This window comes from Trematomus bernacchii, unplaced genomic scaffold (assembly GCF_902827165.1).
Source record: "Trematomus bernacchii unplaced genomic scaffold, fTreBer1.1, whole genome shotgun sequence".
NCBI lineage: Eukaryota > Metazoa > Chordata > Actinopteri > Perciformes > Nototheniidae > Trematomus > Trematomus bernacchii.
The window spans coordinates 7114330-7138880 of record NW_022987608.1 but is presented as its reverse complement, the minus strand read 5'-3'; the positions used below and the strand labels follow the sequence as shown (position 1 = coordinate 7138880).

General features: G+C 41.7%; 1 protein-coding gene across 4 annotated transcripts in view; it reads right to left on the bottom strand.

The window, feature by feature from the left end:
* Positions 1–24551, bottom strand: part of scube1 (signal peptide, CUB domain, EGF-like 1) — a 74986-nt gene that overhangs the window by 6013 nt on the left and 44422 nt on the right. For 2 of the 4 annotated variants that reach the window (XM_034131445.1, XM_034131447.1), the window contains 10 exons: positions 18925–19041; positions 7933–8055; positions 4723–4839; positions 4252–4374; positions 3749–3868; positions 1914–2012; positions 1678–1794; positions 1380–1538; positions 1027–1230; positions 491–652 (listed from right to left, as the gene is read on the bottom strand). In XM_034131445.1, coding sequence (XP_033987336.1) covers positions 491–652; positions 1027–1230; positions 1380–1538; positions 1678–1794; positions 1914–2012; positions 3749–3868; positions 4252–4374; positions 4723–4839; positions 7933–8055; positions 18925–19041 — 1341 coding nt within the window. The remainder of the gene's footprint in view (positions 1–490; positions 653–1026; positions 1231–1379; positions 1539–1677; positions 1795–1913; positions 2013–3748; positions 3869–4251; positions 4375–4722; positions 4840–7932; positions 8056–18924; positions 19042–24551) is intronic. The other 2 variants (XM_034131446.1, XM_034131448.1) reach the window with 1 other exon arrangement.

The window sequence follows — 24551 nt, the reverse complement described above, 5'->3', positions numbered from 1 at the left end:
ATGGTGGGACTTTTTTAGGTGCATCTAAACAAATATGTTGTGTCTGTAAAATCCAATTCTGCAGCTTCCTATTTGTTTCTTCCTTTTTGATATTGTACTAATCAATATCGCAATGTTGATAGAATTTAGATGAATTGTGCAGGCCTAAATTAAATACACTAACAATGGTCTGTGGTGCTCCGTCGTTGCTGTAGCTGTGATTCACTTATCATGAATGGCCACTAGATGGTACCAACACAAAATGTTTATACATGCATTTTGTTGGTACATGTTGCCAGAGCATAGAAGACATCTTCAGCGCAACCTCCACACCCCAAAAAACATTTAGAATTGCGATTCTCAGCAATGACAAGGATAAAAGTGGGAGGTGGCAGGAGAAACATCTAAGATGCTCTAATACAGTAAAGTGTTGAGTGTTGATAGTATGATTACTACTTCAACTAAGAGCTAAGTGTTCTGAAGTGACTTCAATGATGGGATGGGGAGTTACCTCCACACTGAGACACGTTCTTGGCCCCGGCGATGCCCTGTCCTTCGATGCCGGGACATGGCTCACAGGACAGCTGACCCAGCGTGTCCTGGTACGTCCCGGGAACACACTGCACACACTGCTCCTGCTCCCCGCTGTAGAACGTCCCCAGCCCACAGCTCACTGAGGAGGAAGACAGTGGCAAACACTTTGGAAGAATACCTTTGTGGCTTGTTTTGAAATTTGTCCTGCTGTTTTATTTTATCAAATGTATTCAAGTATACACAGTCATTTTGTTCACCTAATGCAATTCAAAAAGGTGTTGTAATGCATCAGCATGCACTTTAAAATACATAGTTCTGTATTTTAAATTGTATTGTAACATTGTTATGCTGCTAGTTATCCCCCTTTAAAATAAATGTACCAGTAAACTGATCCTACCTTCTTTTACGTAAATGTAAGAGACTACAGTTACCATTTTTTTGCATGCTGATAACGTAAACCCGTAACATGTAATCCGTTTCTCCACGAGCCTGCTAGTAGGACCCTGAACTCACCACACTTCCCCTCTCGGAGGACTTGTCCCGTGCTGCAGAGCTCGACTCCCTCCAGTACCTTGGACGGTTTCTGGGCCACCTCGTACTCCGTCCCAGAGAACTGGATGTAGAACTGCTGTCTGTTGATGGACTTCCTGAGCGTCCGCATGGCGCTCTGCAGCTTCTGCTTCACCCTTTCCCGCACACACTCCACGTTACAAGAGTCTGAGGAAAAAGAGGTTTGGTGGTCAAAAAACGAATTCTAAAGGTTTCTTTGAAAAACACAGCCTGACACTGTCCATATTTTACCATGTAAACAATTGTTCTTTTTCAAACTGATTTGATATAGACAAATCATGTAAGAAAGAACATACCTGATGCTTCTTCCTCTCTCATCTCCATCTCAAACTCAGCTGTGATATGGGAAACCTCTTTGGAAGGAGATTTGCGTCCTCGTCGGCGCTTCTTAGAAGAGTCGCACTTGAGGTTTACAAATGTTACCTGGCAGTCGTCTGTGCAAGGGAATTGGCCTCCTTCCAGGTCAAAACGACAAGGAGGAGGAGGAGCAATATGTTTTAATCAACACAAAAATAACTGCAGTTTTTTTACAATTTCACTTCAAATAAAAGGGTAGTGTGTAAAATGAAGCTCAACTCAGTACAATGTGTTTACCTTGTAGGTTCTGTCTGGAGGAGTCTCTGTGTTTCTCCTTGTTTCGGGGCCTCAGGTGACATTTGGCGTCTTTGATCTTAAACCTGGCCTTCTGCTTTATGGGTGCGGACAGCGTGTCTTTATTCATAAGCAGAAGAGACACACAGATTTGCTAATCACCCTTTATTATAAACAACAGATGTGTAAAGTCCAAAAGTAATATTTTGACTGATAGTAACCCGAAAGTCCTACTGTACCGGCACAGGTGGGTAAAGCAGTGGTGGTGTTCCTCTTCGGAGGAGCTTTAACAGGCTGGACGGGCACTCCACAGCTCAGTGTGTAGCTGTTCTCTGAGTCTGTTAGACACACACACACACACACACACACACACACACACACACACACACACACACACACACACACACACACACACACACACACACACACACACACACACACACACACACACACACACACACACACACACACACACACACACACACACACACACACACACATTAGACTACAGTGAGAAAAGAGGAATCAGATATGATGATGAGAGGTAAGGGAGGCTGAGTTTTCATTTCGTCTGATGGACTGCGTGACCGGGTCATCTGCTCCATCAAACATCTGTAAGATATGGAGGCATGTGTGTTTCACTTGGCACGGCGCTGGGCCACTCACAGCTGGGAGGATTAAGAAGAATTGTATAAACGCAGTAGGACCTTACTCTGCTCCTGTATTCAGAAACAACAGCCCAGAGGAAACTTGTTGAACCTCTATTGGACGAACCCTGTTTTTCTATCGTGATGCGCACAAAGAAGCATTTCAAGTGTGAAATGAGGGATGAAGTCTTTGGAGGTCATAAAAGTGAGATGATTAAATAAGAGCCTGGGCTGCATTTCGCCACAGGAATTTACATGGCTCTCTCCCCCCCCCCTGAAATTAAGACTTTGCTCCAGAAAGACAGGAAAACAAATATTTCACTTCATGCCTGAGCGCTCTCCATCATTCTCACACCACGGCAGCCAAGTTAAACGAAGCAATGGGCTCGCTGTGGAAAAAAAGGCGCGATCAAAGAATGTAATCAATTTACAGATGTGTGTTAAGTACTATTGCAGAAGGAGGAGACGCTGGGCTGCCAGCCAAAGTGCTTGCACAGGGAAAAAGAAACACATCAGTCTGAGTGAAGCACCCTGAGGAGTCAACAAGTATAGCAATAAAGGACGTTTTTCAAGCATCAGAGGCACAGACAGGAGAGTAGGTACAAGGAGCTGTGATAGCGAGCTGTTACCACCAGATGGAAGCAGCGTGTGTAGCATGACAGCTAAAACCATCTGGCTTTTTTTTTACAGGAGTAGAGTAAACTTTTTTATTTAAATGCCGTCAAGAAATAGTTTCCCCTTTTTTTCTACCCGTTTTATTTTTATCTAAGTGATCTCCCACCCAGACCACTTCCAGATATAACAAAACTGACACAAATTGTAATCATTCTTAAAGTATCCATAGCTTTCTTAGATAATATTATCCTCTTCAATACAACCTGGTCTCCTCTCCTGCAGTACATTAATTAAATCAGCTTGGCCACACTCTCTACACAAAAGAACAATTTCAAGTGAAGTAAAATATCTTTATTTTCCTTTTGTCCTATTTTCTAAATTGTATATTTTATGTATTTATTAGTTTTGTTGTAAATAATTTTGGTATCCACTGTAAAAAATGAAAATACAAAAATCAAAAAACATATAAAAAGTATCAACATCCTTAACTTAACACCAAGGTCCCAATTTAAGAATTTGGTTTGAATTGATACAAAAAAAAACAACTGACAAGAAAACAAGATAAGGACAACCAGAGCAACAATAATAAGAGTGTTGTAAATAACAGTGATAATGATACATGGGATATAGATTTAATGATTAACAGTGTCCCAGTTTTTCAATCCAATAGTCCTTCATTCCAGCCCCTGAAGTGTCAAGACATTGTTGCTAGGAAGTGTTGGATAAACCTCATCACTTTACAAACACCAGTGGTAAAAAGATAATGAACTTTTCGAAAAAGTGTGACTTTAACTAAGTGTTTTTGTGTGTACCTGCGAGGAAGAGGGCGTTGGAGGGGCAGGAGAGTGAGCAGAACTCTGCCCCCCCGCTCTTGGTGCAGGTCAGCTGGGCTCGGGGTACTGGCTTCCCATTGGGCAGACACTTCACCGCCTCTGAGGAACACACAGAGTCAAATCACCATGACAAACACCTGGACACACACACACACACACACACACACACACACACACACACACACACACACACACACACACACACACACACACACACACACACACACACACACACACACACACACACACACACACACACACACACACACACACACACACACACACACACACACGTACACTGGTGTTCAGGTCGGCTGTGAGGAATCCACCTCGCCTCGTGTGGAGAAAAGTGGACACACACACACACACACACACACACACACACACACACACACACACACACACACACACACACACACACACACACACACACACACACACACACACACACACACACACACACACACATGGTGCTTACTTACCGACACAATCCTTCTTGTTCCAGTGGAGCTTCTGACCGGGTGGACACACACACTCGTAGCCGCCCTGAGTGTTTATGCAGCCGTGCTCACAGCTCCCGTTACTGATGCTGCACTCATCAATGTCTGAGACACAACCACAGAGACCATTAGAGGGTGTGGGTGAATTACAAGACATTATAAAACAAGATATTAGCAAAGACAAAATATTGGGATTATAGGCACATGTGATTAGAGAGATGAAAGACAGTGAAGACGTAACTATGACAGACAAACATGAGTGCTCCATATATGTTCTCTACATACCTCATCATTGCTACATTACCCTGTGTACGCTCCCCTTTACACTCTAAAATGTATTTCCCTTATTAGACGCATACACACAAAAACACACACTTTTCTACTCTTTCAGACTTCCAGACCTGTTTGCTGTTTGATGTGAACCTCCTGTGCTGAGGGAAGTGGGATTCTCACCTCCGCAGTGTGTGAGGCCGTACAGGATGTGTCCCTTTTTGCAGACGCACTCATAGCTGCCAGGGTAGTTGATGCAGGTGTGGTCACAGGTCCTCTCAAAGGAGCATTCGTCAATATCTGAGCGAGACAAGAGACATCATAATTGAATAATCAACATTTCCCATAAATGTTTACCCATCATGGATAGTAACACTCATCCTCAAAATAATGTGGCTGAAATGATCCTGCAAATGTATAACAGAAAGCCTGTGTTACTAACTGGGGACATATAGACATATAGGAGCCTAAAATAGATCGTATTGGTTGAGTTATTGGAGTCCCTATAACCAGAAGTCAGGATATCTCAATGTCTGTTGCTTCGATTTTAAACTAATTATTTTTTCTTTTGACATGTTTTGCATATAAAAAAAAAATCAGTTCAGAAATTCTTGACTATTTTAGGCTCACATGTCTCATAAAAAAACGTGCTATTTTCCCAAGGAGGTGTACCATACAAATGAAAGGAAATATGACTTGATCGTGGCTTGAATCAGTTTAATAAGAGGTTTTGTCTCTGTGGAAGCAGGGGTCAGCGGGATGAGTGGTTTACAGATATTGTAATCCTAATGACTCATTTATGGAGAAATACAGGCTGCTCACCACGGACTTAAGAGGACGTCCTATTAATCACGGTGGACAGTATAGTAAACAAATACATGAGTTCAGCACTAAACTAGGACAAGAGCTCATTCTAATAAACCAATCTGGAAAAAGTACTGAGCTAGAGGCAGCCCACATTCAGCGTTACGTCAATGTCTGTGTGTGAGTGAGTGTGCACGCCTGCCCGCATGTGTTTATGTATACCAAATATTATTAACCTATCAGGAATGGAGGCCAGCGTTTGAAGCTCACCTGGTTTATTTCAGGCTGTTCCGCGGAGCTTTACAGGGGCTAAAAATACGGCATGTTATAATGGAGTTTGTCATGTGGAGGAAGTTGTTGAGGCCTGGATGTTGGCTCGGGTAAATATTCCAGGCAACTGTTCAAGTGAGGACTTAGGAATAGCTTTCCTGTTTCGAGCTAGCTCACAAGCAGAGTTTATACAAGCTGATCTGGGCACACTGGAATTGGCAACAGCTGTTGAATGTTAAAAAAGGACATTTATAAAATCATTTCTGGTTTGTTTGAAGTGTTTTTCTGTGAGATATGCCCTCGTCATGATGACTTGTTTTGACAGTGATTACTGGAATTCATCTTCTTCTGACAAAATTATTTCCTAAAAGGGCCCTATTGTGTTATTTGGGGGTTTTCACTTCCTGTAGTGTGTTATATAGGTTTTAGTGCATGTAAATGGTCTGCAAAGGCTAAAATCCCAAAGTTCCCTCCAGAGGCAGTTCCGTAACATATGTAGGGAACACTTGTGCTTCTATTAGCTAGCGCTCCAACACATTGTACGTGATAGGCTAAGGGGTGGGACATCTCTCAGCAGTTGACCAATCACAACAGATCTTGCCAGCTAACCAATCAGAGCAGTCTGGGCTCTGGTTTCAGACAGAGGGTGAAAAGAGGTGCTGCAGCACAGACAGTATGAGAAAAATAAAGATCTTTTTGAACATTAAAGCATGGAGACATGTCCTCTTAAACTTTTACAAAAGAAACAATAAGGTGGAAAATTATTATGCAACGATGGCAAATGATTCATCTCTGTGCTTAGGATTTCTTAGCCAGGACTGGAAAATCCTCTAGCACTGGCATGTCGTGTTTCACCAGAAGCTATTTTCCCTGGAGAAGCTCACCAGCACTAAAAAAACCTGGAAAATGAAAAGTTACATTTCCTTTTAAGGTCATGTTGAAGCTAAACAGTGCATATGTCAATGAGTGAAACCTGGCAGCTACAGCAGTCAGTGGCAAAGGTGTGTCAGAAATAGACTCTTTTATGTCTTTCAACACTCAACACCACATTATTAAAGACTTTAAACGTAGCGACAAAGATGCACAGTTATTACAACACACGCTTAGGGATAAAAGCAACTCAGGGTTTTGTAGTTAATAAAAATCAGTTTGTATTTGTCTGCCTCACTTGTTGCAACTTGAAACCAAGAATCTGCCTTCGGTCTTACAAACACAACACAATAGCTGATCACACAGACGCTCCTCCGTGTACGCAACACACTCACTGAGGAAGCTAGCTAAAATGCTATGACTCTGCACGACATTACATTAACGGGTTTCACACGCATCCAAATCTTCACACTGGAGCAATGGATATTTAAAGAAACACTTAGACATTTATTGAAATATACTTAGTTCTTATTGACTTTCTGTTAGACCAACAGGTCCACTGAGATGTTAGCCTCGCTTACACAAGGACTGCAGATGTGTGTATATTTCCGCTAGGCTAATGTCCTACAGGAACTAAGGTATCCCTGGACTCTCGGAGAGATCTAATTGATAATGATTTTCTCATCTTACTCCAGCACAGACGCACACTTGCTCTAAGGCTCCAGTTTCTTATTTACACATTCATTTCTCTGCACTGATCCATTGAGTCTGTACGGCACCGTAATGTGAACAATCAACCACGCGAGATTCAGGGTTGGCAAAACGTAATGAATTATTTTAAAACACTTGCAATGTTTCGGCAAAGGAAGTTATATATAATATTTAATAAAAATAAAATAAAAAATGTTTAGATTAATTTTTTAATGTTTTGAAATGGGTGGGATCAATCGGGATCGGCTAAGTTGTCAATCGAAAGGTTGTCTCTGTTTATATTAAGCACTGACATTTGTTGTTAGCCTTTAAGCCTCAGTTCCACATTAAAGGAATTAAGTGTTAAATTATATTTATTACTTATGTTGTCAATAAAGGGAGGGGTTACTTATTTTCAATAACTACTTCCTGTTTACATTGCGCCATATAATTACTTGACGACGTTGCCATTACCACAATATTAGCCATCGCTAGCTCCAGTAGTCCAGTCCAGCAGATGGCAGCAAAATAAGTTAACGTTTGATTCAAGATGGCGTGGTTCCTGCAATGCTTTATTATATATTAGTATATGTTATTATGTAATAATTGCATTGCTGTGAGTATCACACAAGCAGTAGGCCTTTAAGCTTTAGGTGAAACATGACAAGCAAGTCAAGAAAATATTTTATATGTTGATGAAACCAGTGCCTGATTGATGACAGGGATAATCTGTGTGATTGACAGCTGTCAGTTACTGACCTTGGCATGAGCGTTCGTCAGTGAGCAGTTTGTGTCCTTTCTGGCAGCTGCATTCGAAGGAGCCCACTGTGTTCTTGCAGAAGTGATCGCAGCCTCCGTTGTTCTCCAGGCATTCGTCGATGTCTGGGTGGAGACGATAACACATTTCAACAATCCATGTTTGTACAGTATATCACAAATTAGTTTGACATATAATATTTCTGTACATTTGATGCTATATGACAGAGAAATACTCAGACATACTGTATATACATCTGCTGTCATGTCATTTAAAGGGGACCTATCATGCAAAATGCACTTTTGTACGTCTTTTATACATGAATATGTGTCCCCGGTGTTCCAGGGAACTCACCAAGTGTCAGAAAACACAACCCTCTCTATTTTCCTCCATACCCAAATCTCTAATAAAGGGGCTGCAACAGATCTGATAAAAACTGATCCAGATTTGAACACTTTACTGACGTCAGGAAAGTGACGCTACGGCTATTGGGCCAACTCCACCAATCAGGAGGAGACAGCCACGGCCATTCCCATTAGAAAGCGCTAGAGACGCTGTAGTACATATGCCAGGCCTGTAGGTGGTGCTGTTCTCACAGAATCAACCCTTGCAAAAACAGGGCTAAAAAAAGTGCAAATTGAGCGAAATGAGGCATGGCTAAAATGCATGATCTGTTTGGTATTTTGAAAAAAAAAAAGTATAAATATGCCGTATGGTCCTACACTATATTATTCAAATATAGCATGATAGGTCCACTTTAAGTTAACAAACACACTTGGCGGAGTCCCTTTGTTTTGTTCCCTGTGATTTTCATCTTCATATTGCCTTTTCAAACAGGTTGCGAGCTTGTTTAACAGATCACCAGCAGGCAGCGTGGAATCAGTGATGGGAGGTTAGGCTCAGGGCTTGTTCATAGAGATCCCACTGTCTCATCCTATGATACGGTAGTTATGTGGAACTAATGGAGTCTAACTTCTGTCAGAGAAAAAGAGGAGAGACAGAGACTATCATTGAGAAATCTATAAAAGCTTATTTTTTTTTTTTTTTTACTGTGGGTGACGACCAATGAAAGGGTTTATTGTCACCTTTTTATATCTGTCATCAACCATCATTATCCAGAACGAAACTGGAAACATTTTGATTGACAATGTTTTTATTTTTTTATTTTGTACGCTCATATTGAGGTTAGGGATAAGAAGCAAAAGTTCATGAATTTGGGCCTTGTACCAAGTTTTGATCATGTCAAGAAGAGAGAGCTGATAACAGCCTCCTTTCAGCCTGATATATACCTATTTTTCAGTTCATTACAACGTGTAATAAATCATAAATCAGCCAGCGGATTTACAAACAACCCTAAAACTGGCAGCACTTTGAGAGTAAAACATTGATTTAAACTACTTTCAAAAGCAGTATGAGAAGCTGTTAATATGCTGACAACAATTTACATATCTAACAAACATATAGACAGCTCTGTGATCATGGGAGCGAGTGTCTGCTGAATCCCTGTGGAATGAACCCTGTATACCTGAGCTCCAGCCCAGGTGTGCTACAGACTTCCAGAGGAGCAGATTCTAAAATAATAATGAGGCTAATGCTATAGCCTGAGGCAGCATGTTCAGCGCCAACTGCAAATCTGCAGGCTCCACTAATCCCAACCATCCAAACCTCACTCCCTGCCTCATCCCGTCCTCAGTGCCCTCGCATGAACCCAAACTGCAAAATCATCACGTCTTATGAATACATTCAGCTTCTCCTCATCTCTCAATTAAAGTGATCAGATCATTCCATTTGCTGCTGGAGAAGAAGGTGAGATCAGGCTGTGGAGGTGGAGAGGAGCAGGAGGAAAGGAGGTGTGAGAAGGGACAATAGTCTGGCAGATTACACAGGCTAAGCCTTTTTTGATTGGTGCTCTCTAAGTGATGAATATTGTGAGGGATTAACACCTAAACCCTTGAGCTGGGGAATAACTCAGGCAAGACACCACAGAGAGACAAGTAGAGGAGGGGAGTGGGGGGGGGGGGGGGAGAGGAAGAAGGAAGGAGGTGGGATACAATCAGTGTTGTGTAAATTGTGGCTTCCGAGGCTATATGTACACTGCATTTATTTAGTCTTAATTTGTGTGTAACTTAATCAATTCAGCTATTAACGGGGTCAGGAGAAGGTGGCAGGAGCACATAGAGGTCCAGTCAACACGCACACACAAATGGCCCTCAGTGTAGCGTGATACGAGCCCTTATAAAACATCCAGTAACTAAGCCACTGTGTTTTTCCATCGGGTAGATTCTGGCCTCTCTGGCCTGATCCTCTCGCTCTGAATCCTCGGGGAGGTTCTACTGAATGAACTCTTCATCTAAATATGGAGCCGAGACAGGAATCCACAAGGAGCAGACCGCGGTAAAAATGTAGTAAACTGTATGTCCCGCTGTGCCCTGTCAGCGCACTTTACAGGGATTGTCCCTCCATCTGGCTCGGCTAAAACGGATTTCCCCGTTGGCTGGCGGGATGAAAGTGAGGCTATGGGGTTTTTTAAGGAGAGTGGGACAGGTGAGGGTGTACACCTTAGTGAATGGCATTAGAAGCATTTAGATTGGTTAGCTCCTACAAATATATCTCTTAGTTTATTACTAAATCGCCTCTTGACTTTTGCCATTTTCCATTTTGCTGTAATTTTTATTTGCAGTGTTTATTTTAAATGTTGGCAATTATTTGAAATTGAGCAACTTTATGTCTCAATAACAAAAGTCAAGTAAGTTAAAGGTAGAAAGTAAATGGGGGGCAAAAGTAAAGGTTTAGGGAGGCGTCATTAAAACCTACTTCTGGGCCTTGTAACCCAAAAACAGTTCTTGATCCTGCCAAGAATAGGGAGCTAAAATACAGTTTAGCCTGATATATACCTACTTTGAGGTTTATTACAACACGCTGTGAACCTTTAATATGCAAGTGGAAAGCCACTCTAACACTCACAGCACTTTGATAGTAAACATTGAATGAAGACTGAATTGATTTCTCTTTGTCTTTTTCCTGTTTTGTTTTTCATTTATTCCCAGTGTTACTCCTCCCATGCTCTGTTGTCTCATGTCTAACCTGCAGCACCATCTGCCAAAGGATTGAAATCAATAATATCCATATTTCTGTTATTTCCCCCGACAGTAGCTTGTCAGGCCATGCTGATCTCTATCTGTGAGACAGCAGGAGGGATGGCTAGCTGTGGGATACAAACATACGCAATCTTTCAAATCCTGAGACTACATGATTATTTTTTCAAGACTAGGCATTTTGAAAATGTTCTGCTCCTGCATCTTGTGGATTGAAATGAATCAGATCACAAACATGGCCCAGAGACCACAGAAAGAAAAGCTTCAGGAGTGAGGAAAGGTGGATTCTCCAACCAGGCATGTTGTTAAGAAAGACATGAGCACAAACAAACAAACGCCATCCTACAACATTCCCCCTCTGCCCACATCGTCTCCGCTCTAATGCCTATGTAAAAACAGTGGATACCACCCCTGGTCTAACCCAACACAGACAGACACAGCTTCGTAATTATTCTGGCAGCCACAAACACTGGCAGAACCAGCGCTTTCTACCCACACTTAATGGCCACTCTGGGGATGACTGAGCCTTATTACGGGGTATATAATTACCTTTAATGGAGCTTAAATAAGCTTTGAGCTTAAATAAATACATTAAGCCTCCGCACATCTTGAAATGATAAAGTTTGGAGAAGAGGGAGAAGACAGATAAAAGCCAGTTAGGAGAGTGGGTGAAGGGGGAATGGAGGGTGGCCTGACATGGGTGGCAGTTCTCAGTATTTCAGGGCTTGTTTTTACGAATGTTAAGCACTATTTTCATCTTATGTCATTGTGTTTACATGCACATCTTTGTTTTAAAGCACAAAGGCCATTTACCATATGTTTATCCATCACTTAGTGTTGTCCATAGCCATGTATACTTGAGGTCAAATCCAAGTACAGCAGATCATAAAAAAGTATTTCAGAGAAATGCATCAACTTCCCTTTAAGTGGTACACCTGACGAGGTCACAGGAGCAACTGAGACTGATGGGGATGTCTTTAATGACATGTCTTAAACACAGACCCACAGGGAGGCCTCTTTATATTTGTAAGGCCCATGATTGTGAAACACCCTCCCAGAAAACCTGAGGCGACAGAGATCGTTCATACTTCTGAGAGCCAACTCGAGACAGACCTTCTTAACTTGTCTTTTAATTTAAATGTATTTATTATAAATGTATTCATTTTTATGATGATTTTTTTTTTTATTATTCATTTGTTTATTCATTTATTTGTTTTTATTCTGGTTTTATTTAGTCCTGTTTATTGACTTCTGTTGATTTTAAGTGTGTTTACTTGTATTTAATTACCTTGGAAGGGGGGTTTGAGAAGCACTTTGTGTGACCTTTTGTCTAGGGAAAAATGCTAAATAAATAAAGTTTGAATTGATTTGATTTAAACAAAATTATTGAATAAATGTGATGATTTTTTATGGCAGATGAAAATGCAGAGAATCACAATCAAAATGTTGACGCAATCCATCTAGTAACTGTTAAGATTTCCCTTAATCAGTTTAAACCTGGACGTGTTTATAATAACACAACATTATTGTCCAAAGAGCCACGTCGCTAGCATGGCTTGAGATGTACAATTCTACAGTGTTTTTGTTTGTTTAAACACAGTACAACTATGTCATTGTGAGAGATTCGGTGTGTTCATATGAATGGGCAACTAGATGTCATCTTGCACCAACATCTGGAGAGCCAGAAGCCATCTTGCCTCAGGCGTTTGATAATGAGGACGCTCCTAATTAACTAATTAGCTCTTTGAACCAAGCAAAACAATTGTCTCTGCTTATTTCCAACAATCAAACAAAAATGTAAAAAGCACACACATACATATCTAAGTCTTTCACACCAATGATTCCAACTCTAGTGAGTCATTTGTCATTTTCACTTTACAAAGATTGACAATCTGCCATGCGTTTCTGCAGACAGACAGACAGACAGACACACAGACAGACAGAAGAGACAGACAGAAGAGACAGACAGAAGAGACAGACAGACAGACAGACAGACAGACAGACAGACAGACAGACAGACAGACAGACAGACAGACAGACAGACAGACAGACAGACAGACAGACAGACAGACAGACACACACACACACACACACACACAGCTGTCTCCTTGGATCCATCTCTGACATTTAGTCTAGACGATCAATATCTTGCTCCAGCCTTCAATCAATAGTTTCCTCCTTTGCCAGGAGCAGTTTGTATCTCTAAATCTCACACAGCTTAAATCTTTTGCTGACAGACGTGACATGGAATTTCAGTGCACTTTCACATTTCTTTCAAACATTACATTTTTCCAAACATAAAAAAGTTTTCTCCAATATATTTTTCAATGATTAACTCTTAGATGAGCATATTGAACTGCACAGGAACATATCGATGGACACTTATTAATTCATGTGACAATAAAGGGCTAGTTAGTAGTATTAAGGGACACTAATTAGCAGAAATGGAAAATGGTGGTGATGGCAACACGAGCAGCCCTCTCAATTTGGTATCTCCCAAAGTAGTGTTATGGTACAGATGGCCTGGCAGTGTTAAGCAGCACATGTTTGAGGAGTTGTATGGCTCAGAAGAAAAAAGAGCAGGATTAAAATTCACTTTCTACCACAATATGAAGGTAAAATGGTATTTAATCAGTTTCTTTGAGGGAATTCATTCTTTCCTAGGTCAGATATTTTTGAAGTGAATTCCTCACATACACTGTGTTAGCTGAGGAGGATCGCTAACATCCACTTGGGCCAAAGGAAACAAGCCCCACACCCCCCCGCCTGCTCCTCTGTGAGCCTCGGGGGCTGTGTTTGAGGAGTCTAATGTTTGGAATGGGTAACCTGACTCCAGAAGAGACCCTGATGCTGCTGCGGGGTTCAGCTGCCAGATAAAGACTGACCTTATTGATTAGCGTGCCGCCTAAAACAGCCGCCAGCAATAAGGGCAAAGTAAATGAACGCTAATTCTCACCTCTGACCCCGGCGTATAGAGGTCAAGCGCAGGGTGAGGATGTTATGTAAGAGGCTAGAACGATGGAAAGAATCGACGGAAACCGGCATCTAATAAAACTTAAATTGTCACTTAAACCTTTTTTAGACTTACTTGTAGGAATGTGCTAATCATACCTCCAGGGTACGAGCTGCATAGCAAAGACTTTTACCAAATATAGTTTTACCAAATATTTGCAGTAAAAAACAATTAAATGGAATACATTTGCAGAAACCCAAACCTCTACAAATAATTATGGACTTAGTGCAGGGGATCTAGTTTTTTTGGAGAGCGCTGGTTTTCTTCGCTGGGTGTTGCAGACATCAGGCCAGGAGGTAGCGTGTATTTATTCAGGTATTAAAAGACCTAAGCACGTGATTCTGTTTAATAACAACGGCTCCACAGGGGCATGTGGGCCAAGGGAAACTCTCCGTTTTACACAACAATAAAACAGCCAGTGACCTGGACTAGAGCCAAGACTCCTGGCCGTGGCGCAGTCATGTAAGGTGATGGAGAACATGGCGCTATGACAGGATCAGTGCGGTTGATGAAAGTGGACACTGATGGGGTAATTGATGACTGTGACTCCTTACTGATGCGACAGGGACAGACAGATAAACAAATATGCAATAAAAAAAGGACAAACTGGTAAGAGAAACCGGAACTTTTTTTTTATCTATTGTAACATAATTTCCAAAATATTCGCATGAAGTCTGACCATTTTCTGGGACTTCTTAAATATTAAAAAGCCTTGACAAACCAGAGAGCTGCTGTGATTGCCCTCTGTATAATTTGCGCAACACATACTGTACCACCATACAACATATACGCTTGTATGGTATTCTCTCTGCCTCTATCATATTGCGAGCATCATCTGTTCCTACAGTAGGGACTGTGTCCGCTAGCGCCAATTTCTGTGCAACTTCAAGAAAGGTTCGACAAAACATTCTTTCCTCCATCTCCACCACAACTAAAGGGAACGAGTGCAGTAGCCATTTGTCCTGGATTAGGTGTTACCCCAAAGGTAGCGATGTCCAGGAATCGTGTAGCTTGTCCCAATTCCTCCACATTACAGCTCCAGATTAATTAACTTACTTTTGGATTCTCCAGAAAAAAAAATCTATTTGGATTTGGAACCAGACAACCGTCTCTGGGTTTGTTAACATGCATTAGTGGCCATGGTATTCTTTTGTTAGAAGACTATTAGCTGCTTGCTAAGTGGATATGATCAAGTCCTTGTCTTAGTTTGATATGACTATGTGTTTGTGTGCTTTCAGGTCTTTTCAGGTAGAAGAGGAATGCAGGCCAGTGGGGACGTGTTTCAGGTGCCACAGTGTGCACCACACGCTATCCACAGATACACTCATACAACTGCAAGAACACACACACACACACACACACACACACACACCACACACACACACACACACACACACACACACACACACACACACACACACACACACACACACACACACACACACACACTCCATTAAGCTTATAAGTACACCAAATATCGACTAACATGCAACCGACTAAATGTGTGCTAATTAACCCACAGAGAGTGACATACACACACACACACACACACACACACACACACACACACACACACACACACACACACACACACACACACACACACACACATACACGCACACACACACAATAACTCATCCATACTCCGGTGTGTACCTTCTAATCAAACATCTGGTAACTGTTTTTGAAAAAAAATCTTCTTCCCTTTTCTCTACCTCTTTTTTCCTTCCTCTCTCCCTCTCCCTCCCTCTCTCTCTCACCCAGTTGTCGGCACGAGAGCCCCGTGATGAAATGCCTCCTCCAGTCGGCGTGTCTGTCATCGTGAGAGGCTGAACCGACTCGTCTGTCAGCGCAGATGAAAGGGCGTTTATCGGACTGGTGGGTTTTAAACATGCCCTACATAGTTTATATTGAAATGATTATGATAGACAGGCACGGCAGGGCACATCCCCTTGGCTCTGAAGCAAGGTAGATACAGACAGGGAGAGAGAGCCGGGTGGAGAGGGAGCTGTCTGCCTCTATCAAGCAATTTAGTGGCACATTAGATGAGACCACCTCACAGCGTGGCACTTATCCAGCCGCTAACTACTATGTTCAGTAAACTACTAACTGCCGGCACTTATACTACAGTCTGTGCAATACACAACACAACTGTGATAACATGTGCCATCTGATCTGCTACATACCCACACATGTACACACACAGATAGGCTTCAGCAGGATATATTGATTAGCACTGCGGGTCTTGGAATTGACTGAATGCTGTTATTCTGTCCTCATCAATAAAGAAAGAAAGAAGTAAAGCACATTGATCTAACAGCAAGATGGGTCCCCTTTTGAATACATTAGAGTAGGGGTTGAAGGGGCCGACAATTTCACCGCAACTTCCGTTATTCAAATCCAACCATGGGACCTTTTATTGCACACCATCCACCCTCATTTACTGTCAGCATTATACCGCAAATATAAAGTGTGATACATAATGATGAAACCAAAAAATGGATAAGGGCAGTAAACCCATAATTCTAATTTATTTGTTCATCTTAAACCACAGCCAAGATTTGTTGACAGTCTATACTTGTACTACAGCACATCAGTCTTGGTCTAGCTGAATTATTGCAGGGTGTCGGACAGCATAGAGAATGTGTGTGTACAGAGAAGTGTTTAGTTTGCATCAGTTTGAGTGCGAGTCCTCCTGGGTGATGGATACTGATCGATGTGCGCTGCCTGCTCTGTGTCTCTCTGCACTGATCCCTGCTTTGGGATTTATGAAGCCTGGGGGCTGATCCACATCCAAATTATGTGGGCGGGGCACAGCTGGACTGCACTCTTATCAATCTTCCCCACTCAACTCAAGCCCAAAAAAAAGGGGGAAACTTTTCATTTTTCTACCACTGTAAATGCTAGGTTTTGTCAAGACCACATATCACCTGGGGAGACAAAGTGGAAGTGTCGGGCCTAAATCTGACATCAGAGCAGCGGTGGACATGTTATCCGAGCATGCCTTTCAGTAGACTACTATATACTACTACTAGTACTACTATATGGGTTGCTAGAGCCAAATGGATGGCCGCATGAACATGGCTTTTACATTTTAAATATGTCCTCACATGAAATCTTCATCAAAGTCAGGCTGTTTGAGCGAAACATTTCCATGTAAAGGAGTGTTGGTCTGGATGGATGTAAACGGTCTGCAAAGGCTATAATCCAAAAGTTCCCTCCAGTGGGAGTTTGTCACAAACAATCGTGCTTCTATTGGTACGTGCTCCAACGCATTGTAAGTGATATGCTAAGGGTCGGGAAATCCTTAAGCCGTTGACCAATCACAACCGAGCCAGGGGGGAAAGAGGTGCTGCAGCACAGGCAGTATGAGAAAATTAAGGCACCGAAAGCATGTAAACATATCATAGTAGAGGCACACAAAACTAATATGAAACCTGAACATTTGCATAAAATGACCTATTTAACTCACAGTTTATCATTGTTACCATAAGGATGAAGTTCCCTTACCTGACCCTAGCCCCTAACCCTAAGCATGACCTTTCCCTGAACACAACGTGCATAAACTTAACCAAAACTATATTCATAGTAGCCTTTAGTGAGGACCCGTTTCATTTGCAATGAAGAAGTGTTTTCAAGCTTGATAAGAAAGTAAAAGGATAATATAATCATGATGATCATGTTGCATCCTTTTGTTTAGGTAAAGTAGGAGCCGACTGATTTGTCTTGTTTGTCTACTTTAGTACATATGCCGATCTACAGCTGGATGGTGCTGTCTGTGTGTCCTGGCTGAAAGAGAGTGGCTGGGCACAGTGGGCCTCACTGTTCAAACATCTTAAAGTTTGCCGATGCGTCGTCTGCGTGCCATGCCTGAGACAGCTCCGGTTCCAGGATTTCACACACTTACATGCCACATTCTCAAACTGCCTGACACTCACTGCAGAACACACTCCAGAACATACACACATACAGTATTATACAATTTAAAAAGAGCACGCTCGGATCACACGAGGACTGCAGATTCTGACATGCAAAGAGTCATGTCACGTCACATGACCTTGTTGCTGTGACGATTCCTTGACCACGTCTGTCAAATGGTTGAGCCCCACAACTCCATCTCTCCATATCCATACAGAGAGGAGGAAGGAGGTGTAGCATCCAGCACCATACATGTACTGTACATGTGGCAGATTATATACAGAAATACATATTCATTACATTGTACATATCATCGTCACTGTGAACTTTTGCATATCCTCCTACATTAACCAATATTTTTTGACGCACTAAACTTTCTTTGTGTTTTTATTTGTAATAGTATCTTGATAGTGTCTTATTTATTTAATCTTATTGGTTTATTGTTTATTGTATGCACGAAACGCCAAGGCACATTCTTTGTTAGTGTAAATCTACTCGACAATAACAATTATTCTCATTCTTTGGTAAGACAATAGCCAGGTGTCCACAACCTTCTCACTGCTGCTTCGCCCTGAGGAGATAAAGCACTGCTGCCAGTGTTTGAACCCACGGGTCGGCCTCATTGAGCGGGGCTGTTTGTTTAGAAGAAAGCCATAACACTACAATTATATGTTTGGGAAGTTCTGGCCCACGCTGCGGCAGCCTTCTCCTCGGACCACTGTCATTGACGTCAGCGGCAGGTTGGTGGAAGCATAGAAAAAGCCCTGAGGCATATTCAAAAACAACAAACTGTGGCAGTGACCGCGACCGACGCTCTGTGAAGTTGGAAGTGAAGCAGATGGCTGGGGTTTGGTTTGGTCTAGGTAACTGAAACGCTTACAGTGCCCAGAGTGCTCAGTGATCAGCAGCTGTAGACCTTTGCTCATACAGCAGGCTTGAAGGCATCAGAAAACGTTCAATTTACTGACCTTTGCAGGTTTTGCCATCGGGCTGCAGAGTGAATCCCACGGGGCAGCTGCAGCGCACTCCTGTGGCGGTGTCTTTGCATGTCCTGTCACAGCCGCCATTGTTCACGGCGCAGGTCTCTGCAGATGGCGGGACAGAGATGGAGGAAGAGAAAGAGAAGAAGGGGGTGTTAACATGTGACCCCTGCTTCTAAAACAGCATCAAAAAGAAACAAGGGACACTGAAGGGGATGTGGGTTGAGAGAAAAAGGTTCATGCAGTGGAAAAATACACACAAAAAAGCACAGTAATGTTTTCTTGCGTTTTCTTGTGTAACACATCACAACACTCCAAAGACAATTTTTTTTTTTTACAAAGATAATACAGTGTTCATAAACTCAGAAAGTCACATTAAATATTTAGGTGAAAAAGTATTTGGCTCAATGGTTGGTCCTGTTTCAAAATGTGACAAGAAATCATCGTTAACACAAAAAGGGAAAGGGTTAATGTAAGTAGATGGAAAAATAAAGTTAGTGCAAGGTTGAGTGCTGTAAGTCTAGAACACTCTCGGCAGCACCGGCGTATATATATTTTAGTCCAGAAAAATGTTTTTGTACGTGGCGCAGATAAAGGTTTGCTGGGACTTGTGGATATTGCCTGAGCTGATCCCAAAACAAACAGCAGCTCATGGTAACTCTAGCTCACCTGCCCAGCCGCTGTTGCTTTAGCAAAGCTCGGTACACACTTTCCCAATGGGCCTCCAAAAGTGCTGAGGAGGCTGACATTTGACGTTGACTCATGTTTGTTGAAAGGGATTTAATAAAACTACATCTAATAAGGAAGTTTCAGTTAGTAAATGTTTGGTTATTGGTGGGTTTGACTTCAATAATTTCAGAGAAAATTGTACATTTTGCTGCTGAAGGTACAAGGGCTAAGAGTTGAGATATTCCACTAGTTCTTGGGCTTTTAAAACCTCCATCTGAAACCCAACAGGTCACATTTATAAATACACCATCATAACAAAAGTTGGCTTTTGAAATTCAAAGGATTGTTCCAGCAACATGTCAATCGGGGACGTTACCCTCCTTTTTGGCAGCTTCTTCCCATTTAATTAAAGTGGCAGGATTGTGTGTGCCTACTACAGTAGGAGAAGTGAGGAAATAGGAAAAGCCTTTTCAGGCGTGCAAACACATTCACATCTAGAGGTCAATTCATTAGCATAAAGCATTCTGTCAAGAAACAGGAAGGTATTTGTGGGTTTGTTTGTGTTTCTTCATGTGGCTCCAAACAGCATCAATCTGTTTTCTAGCCTGCATTTGTTCCTTGCTGTGTTTATCCTTGAAAGCTCTGTGTTCATCACACGCAATGTTTTTCATGTCTCGTTCTCTCTGGGAACGTTCTGAGACCAGATATCAAACTATTTCGTAATTCTGAACTGTCTTACGAGGGAGGATAAGGGCCGCATGTGAATTTTTGAAGATTAAAGTTAAAAATGTAGACTTTTATTGCCAGAATTCAGACTTTCTTCTCAGAAAATTTGACGATTTTCTTAGAATTCTGAGATTAAAGTCTCAGAATTTTGACTTTTTATCTCAGAAATTTGACAATTTCCTTAGAATTCTGAGATTAAACTGAAAGTTCTGATTTTGTTTGTCAACAAGTTTTTGTCAGGATTCTGACTTTAAAGACCCTAATCCTCCGTATTGTCTTAAATGGATTAGTTATTTAAAAAAATGTTGCAGGAGGCTTCATAGAGTTTGTGTTTAAGTAGAAAAACAGCAAAGGGGAAGGCTGTAAGTAGACACTAACCGTAACCCTCATTTAAACAGTCTGTCTGACAGGGTTTGGTCCTGTATGATACAACAGAAGACAACTGTCCCATCTCCTCTCCCCAGCTCGGGTCCCTGTCCGTCTGCGTGAGAATTAAGGTTAAAGGCTGTATGCCTGCGCAGGTGCATACAGTCAATAAGACTTTTTGTGTTAGTGTTAAGGTACATGTGCATGAGCGTGGGCTTGATGTGAGTGGAGGTGGTGTTTGAGGGTCAGAGTGATTTATACAGAGTACAGTTGGCCCTATCATTAGGTGAGGGTTGAGCACAGTCCTGCTCAGCACCCCAGCCTCAGGCCAGACTGAGAAGGGGAACACAGACGCACCGCCGGGCCTGATTGATGTGCTGGACAAGCCCCTTATAACCCCCTCAGCCCCCTCTCCAAGCCTCTACACTCTCCATATAACCCTGCATATTTCTATCCCAGCCTGTCTGAGTGTGTGTGTGTTTGTGTGTGCGCAGCATATATCTGCTTGTTACTTCGATGTCATGAGGGCTGGAATCACATATGATGGATTCTAAACTCATACTCATCGTGTTTAATGTTAAATCAGTCTTTGGTGTTTTGTTTTTTTCAGTATGTCACCACACTTGCAAAAGTTGGGGTATTCTCTGTTGACACGGTCCACAATGTGAAGGCTACAATTTCGAAATGGCTGATTATGTGTCAGAGTAACTGAAGCAATGACACATATGTGGATTTTAGGTAATATATGTTGATATATGATATGTGATTGTGGCAAAGATTACATGAATAGTTCAACATCTTGCAAAATACCAGCATTGTTACGATCTGTCTGTGTTGGGTTTTTTCTTGTCTTTTTCTGTCTTTTGTTTCCTGTTTTGTTTTGAAAAGTGTTCACCCCTGTCTTGCCTGATTGCCCGATTGTGTTCACCTGGTGCCCCTGTGTTTTCTCCTCCCTCCTCACCTGTGTCTTGTTTGTGTGATTGGTCTTGTGTGTATTTTAGTTCTGGTTTTTCTGTCTGTCATTGTTGGTTCATTGTTTGTAGTTGACTGTGTGTCACAGGGTAGTGTTCTGTGTTTCTACTTTGTACCTTGGAATAAAGGACTATTCTTGGAAATCTGCATTTGGGTCCTGCCTGCTTACTCAACCCTGACAAGCATCTTGTAAGTTACCATCAAAACTATTACTAGAGAAACCTTACTTCACATTAAGACTCCATTAAGTCACCCGTCCGAGAAATATTCTGTAATACGACAATATGTAAAGAATAAGATGTAAGTAGGCTGACTTTGTTACATTTTAGATTGAGCCAGGCTAGCAGTATATCTAGTATATATGCTAAACTTAGCTAATAGCTTGCTGGCATCTGTTTACAGAAACATGACTGGAATCAATGTTCTTATCTTACTCTTAGCAAAAGAGTGTAGTGTATTTAGCAAAATATGGTGGTATTAATTAAAAAAAGGCCCAATGTCTATTCTAGGGAATTTACAGTTTAGTCAGTTCACAACTTTTCCATTTCCACTTTTATTTGATGAACATGTTTGATAATGTTTCTAGAAATGCTACTGTTGCATGTATTTCACATATTGTCTGTGAGTATTAGGTAATAATGTTCATTTTTTTATTATGATTTTTATTTTTAGACTATAAAGACCAGTCATTGGGTGCTTTGACTCAAGATGAAATCAATTTGAATGGAGAAAGGAAAAAGGTGGCAGCATATTCAGAAGATGATGCAAAATGTTAAGATTTCAGGAGAGGGGGAGGCTGCCAAAATGAAAGCAACCCAACACAACTCTCCTCTTGCCGATTGAACAAGGTCAGCAACTGCATGTTAACGGATGACAATATGTCAGCAAGGGGAAGAGGAATGAGAGGAAAAACTGTATGGATACACATGTCCGTCGTCTTCTCATGGAACGGCTGACTTTTTCCAAGAGAGGACACATGTTCTATTGATTAAAGATGGAAAGCATGAGAGGGAAAACTATGTGCACTGTGTGTACCAAAGCATCATGCCAAGTCACTAACTGTTGGAAAAAGGTGAGAGGGGCACGATCATCTGTCAGCTCTCAACAAGATCCCCTTTTGCCCCGTGATTGGCATCTAAATCAGCTGTCAGTCAGCATAGCTCTGGCCTGCAATCCCGCTATATAGATACACCTACTGTGAACACACAAACACACACATCAGCTTAGCTCCATCTGTCCAGAGGTGATGGTTTATTTGGAGTCCAGAGCCAATGTAGCACCAGTGAGTCTCTCTTTTGACACTTCGTTCACATATGTGCAGCACCTGGCTCCTGAATTCTCTTCAATAGCAACGTCATGAAATGTCTCAGAATGACTTTTCATCAGATCGCCCACACTCCTTCTGTCCTATTTCCCTTCTGGCTTGCTCTCAAGGTTTCTCCTTTCGTTATCTCACCACCGCCTTTCATTAGAGCTCCGGTCGCAGATCCATTTGTCTTGATCGGCACGTTGTCTGTGCTGTGTGATGGCAGCGAGTGCACAGGCAGGAGCACCTCGTGTCAGAGGAATCAGACTGATAGCTATGTCAAATCTAACATGCTGCTGCTGTTCAGGCGGTGCCAGTGGAGCATCGGGATGGACTCTATGCTCTTAACAACCCCAGGCATGGACATGTGTTTGTTCATGCACACTGATAACTTCCCTCAGGGTTGAGTATCCAAATATATTGGGGTAAGTGGTGGCCCTTGATTAAAAGTAATAATAACAATAATAATCTGTGATTAATCATGAATAATCAAAAGCTGTTTTTTTATTTTGCTTTATTGGAACATCTCAGCTTAGTTTAAATGATTTCTTAATTATTGGCATGAAGTCCAACAATTTTCCGACACCTAGCTGAAGCATCTTCAAAGCGGCTGTCACAGAGAATAACTGTGATCACCCTCTGTATAATGTGTGCGACACACGGCATATGTTCTTGGTAGTATTCGCTCTGCCAGTTTCACATTGTTAGCACTATTTGTTCCTACAATGCCTCCGCTTTCTTTTCGTTTTTACTGCCATGCAATTCAATTCCAACCCCAACCCCAACCCTAACCCTAACTTTAACTGTACTGGATGTATGGGAGGCACTTAGGGTCAAACTTGGTAATGTGAATTATTTGTGTAATTTTTCTAATTTCATTTTCCTTAACGTGGTAAGGTTTCCAGATCAATTGCAAGCTTTAATGTGGTAACATTTGAATTATTCAGGGGTCGAAACCGCAAATTGCTGAGGATGTGTAGTGGAGCTTTCAGGAAATGATGATGAATTTCCACCAAGCTGAATATAAGTTTCACATTTATCAACTTCTATGTTGAGTGGCCAACTTGAACAAAGTTTAGGCTGTTTAGGCTAACATGACTTTGTTTTTTGTTTCTGTTTGTGGACAGTTCTGAGATTCAGACATCAAAACATTCAGAAAGACTGGATAATGGGAATCTGGATGGCAGTGTCCTCAAAGCCTTTCTCACACTGCATGACTTGCCAAAGGTGCTACTGAGGCAGGTGCTATTGTAGACAGTTTTATTTGAAAGAAAAACCTCAGGATTTTTCCAGGGTAATTTGCAGCAAGTTGTAAATGAGGTTACAAGAGGAGCACCATCAGGAAAGGTGACATGCTGGTACAACAGGAAGTGAAACAGGGTTTAGTGTGGAGTCAGGAGACTTCTATATTCAAGGTAAATAAAGGAGAAGAGAAAAGAACAAAGAGGTATAATAAAGATCAGGAAAAACAAATTCTCCATTCTTCCTCCAAGCCACATTGGCCGGAACCTGCTGAAATAAAATTGTAAATCAATTGACTGCAGACTGTACAGCACATCAGTTTGGAGTTCCAGAT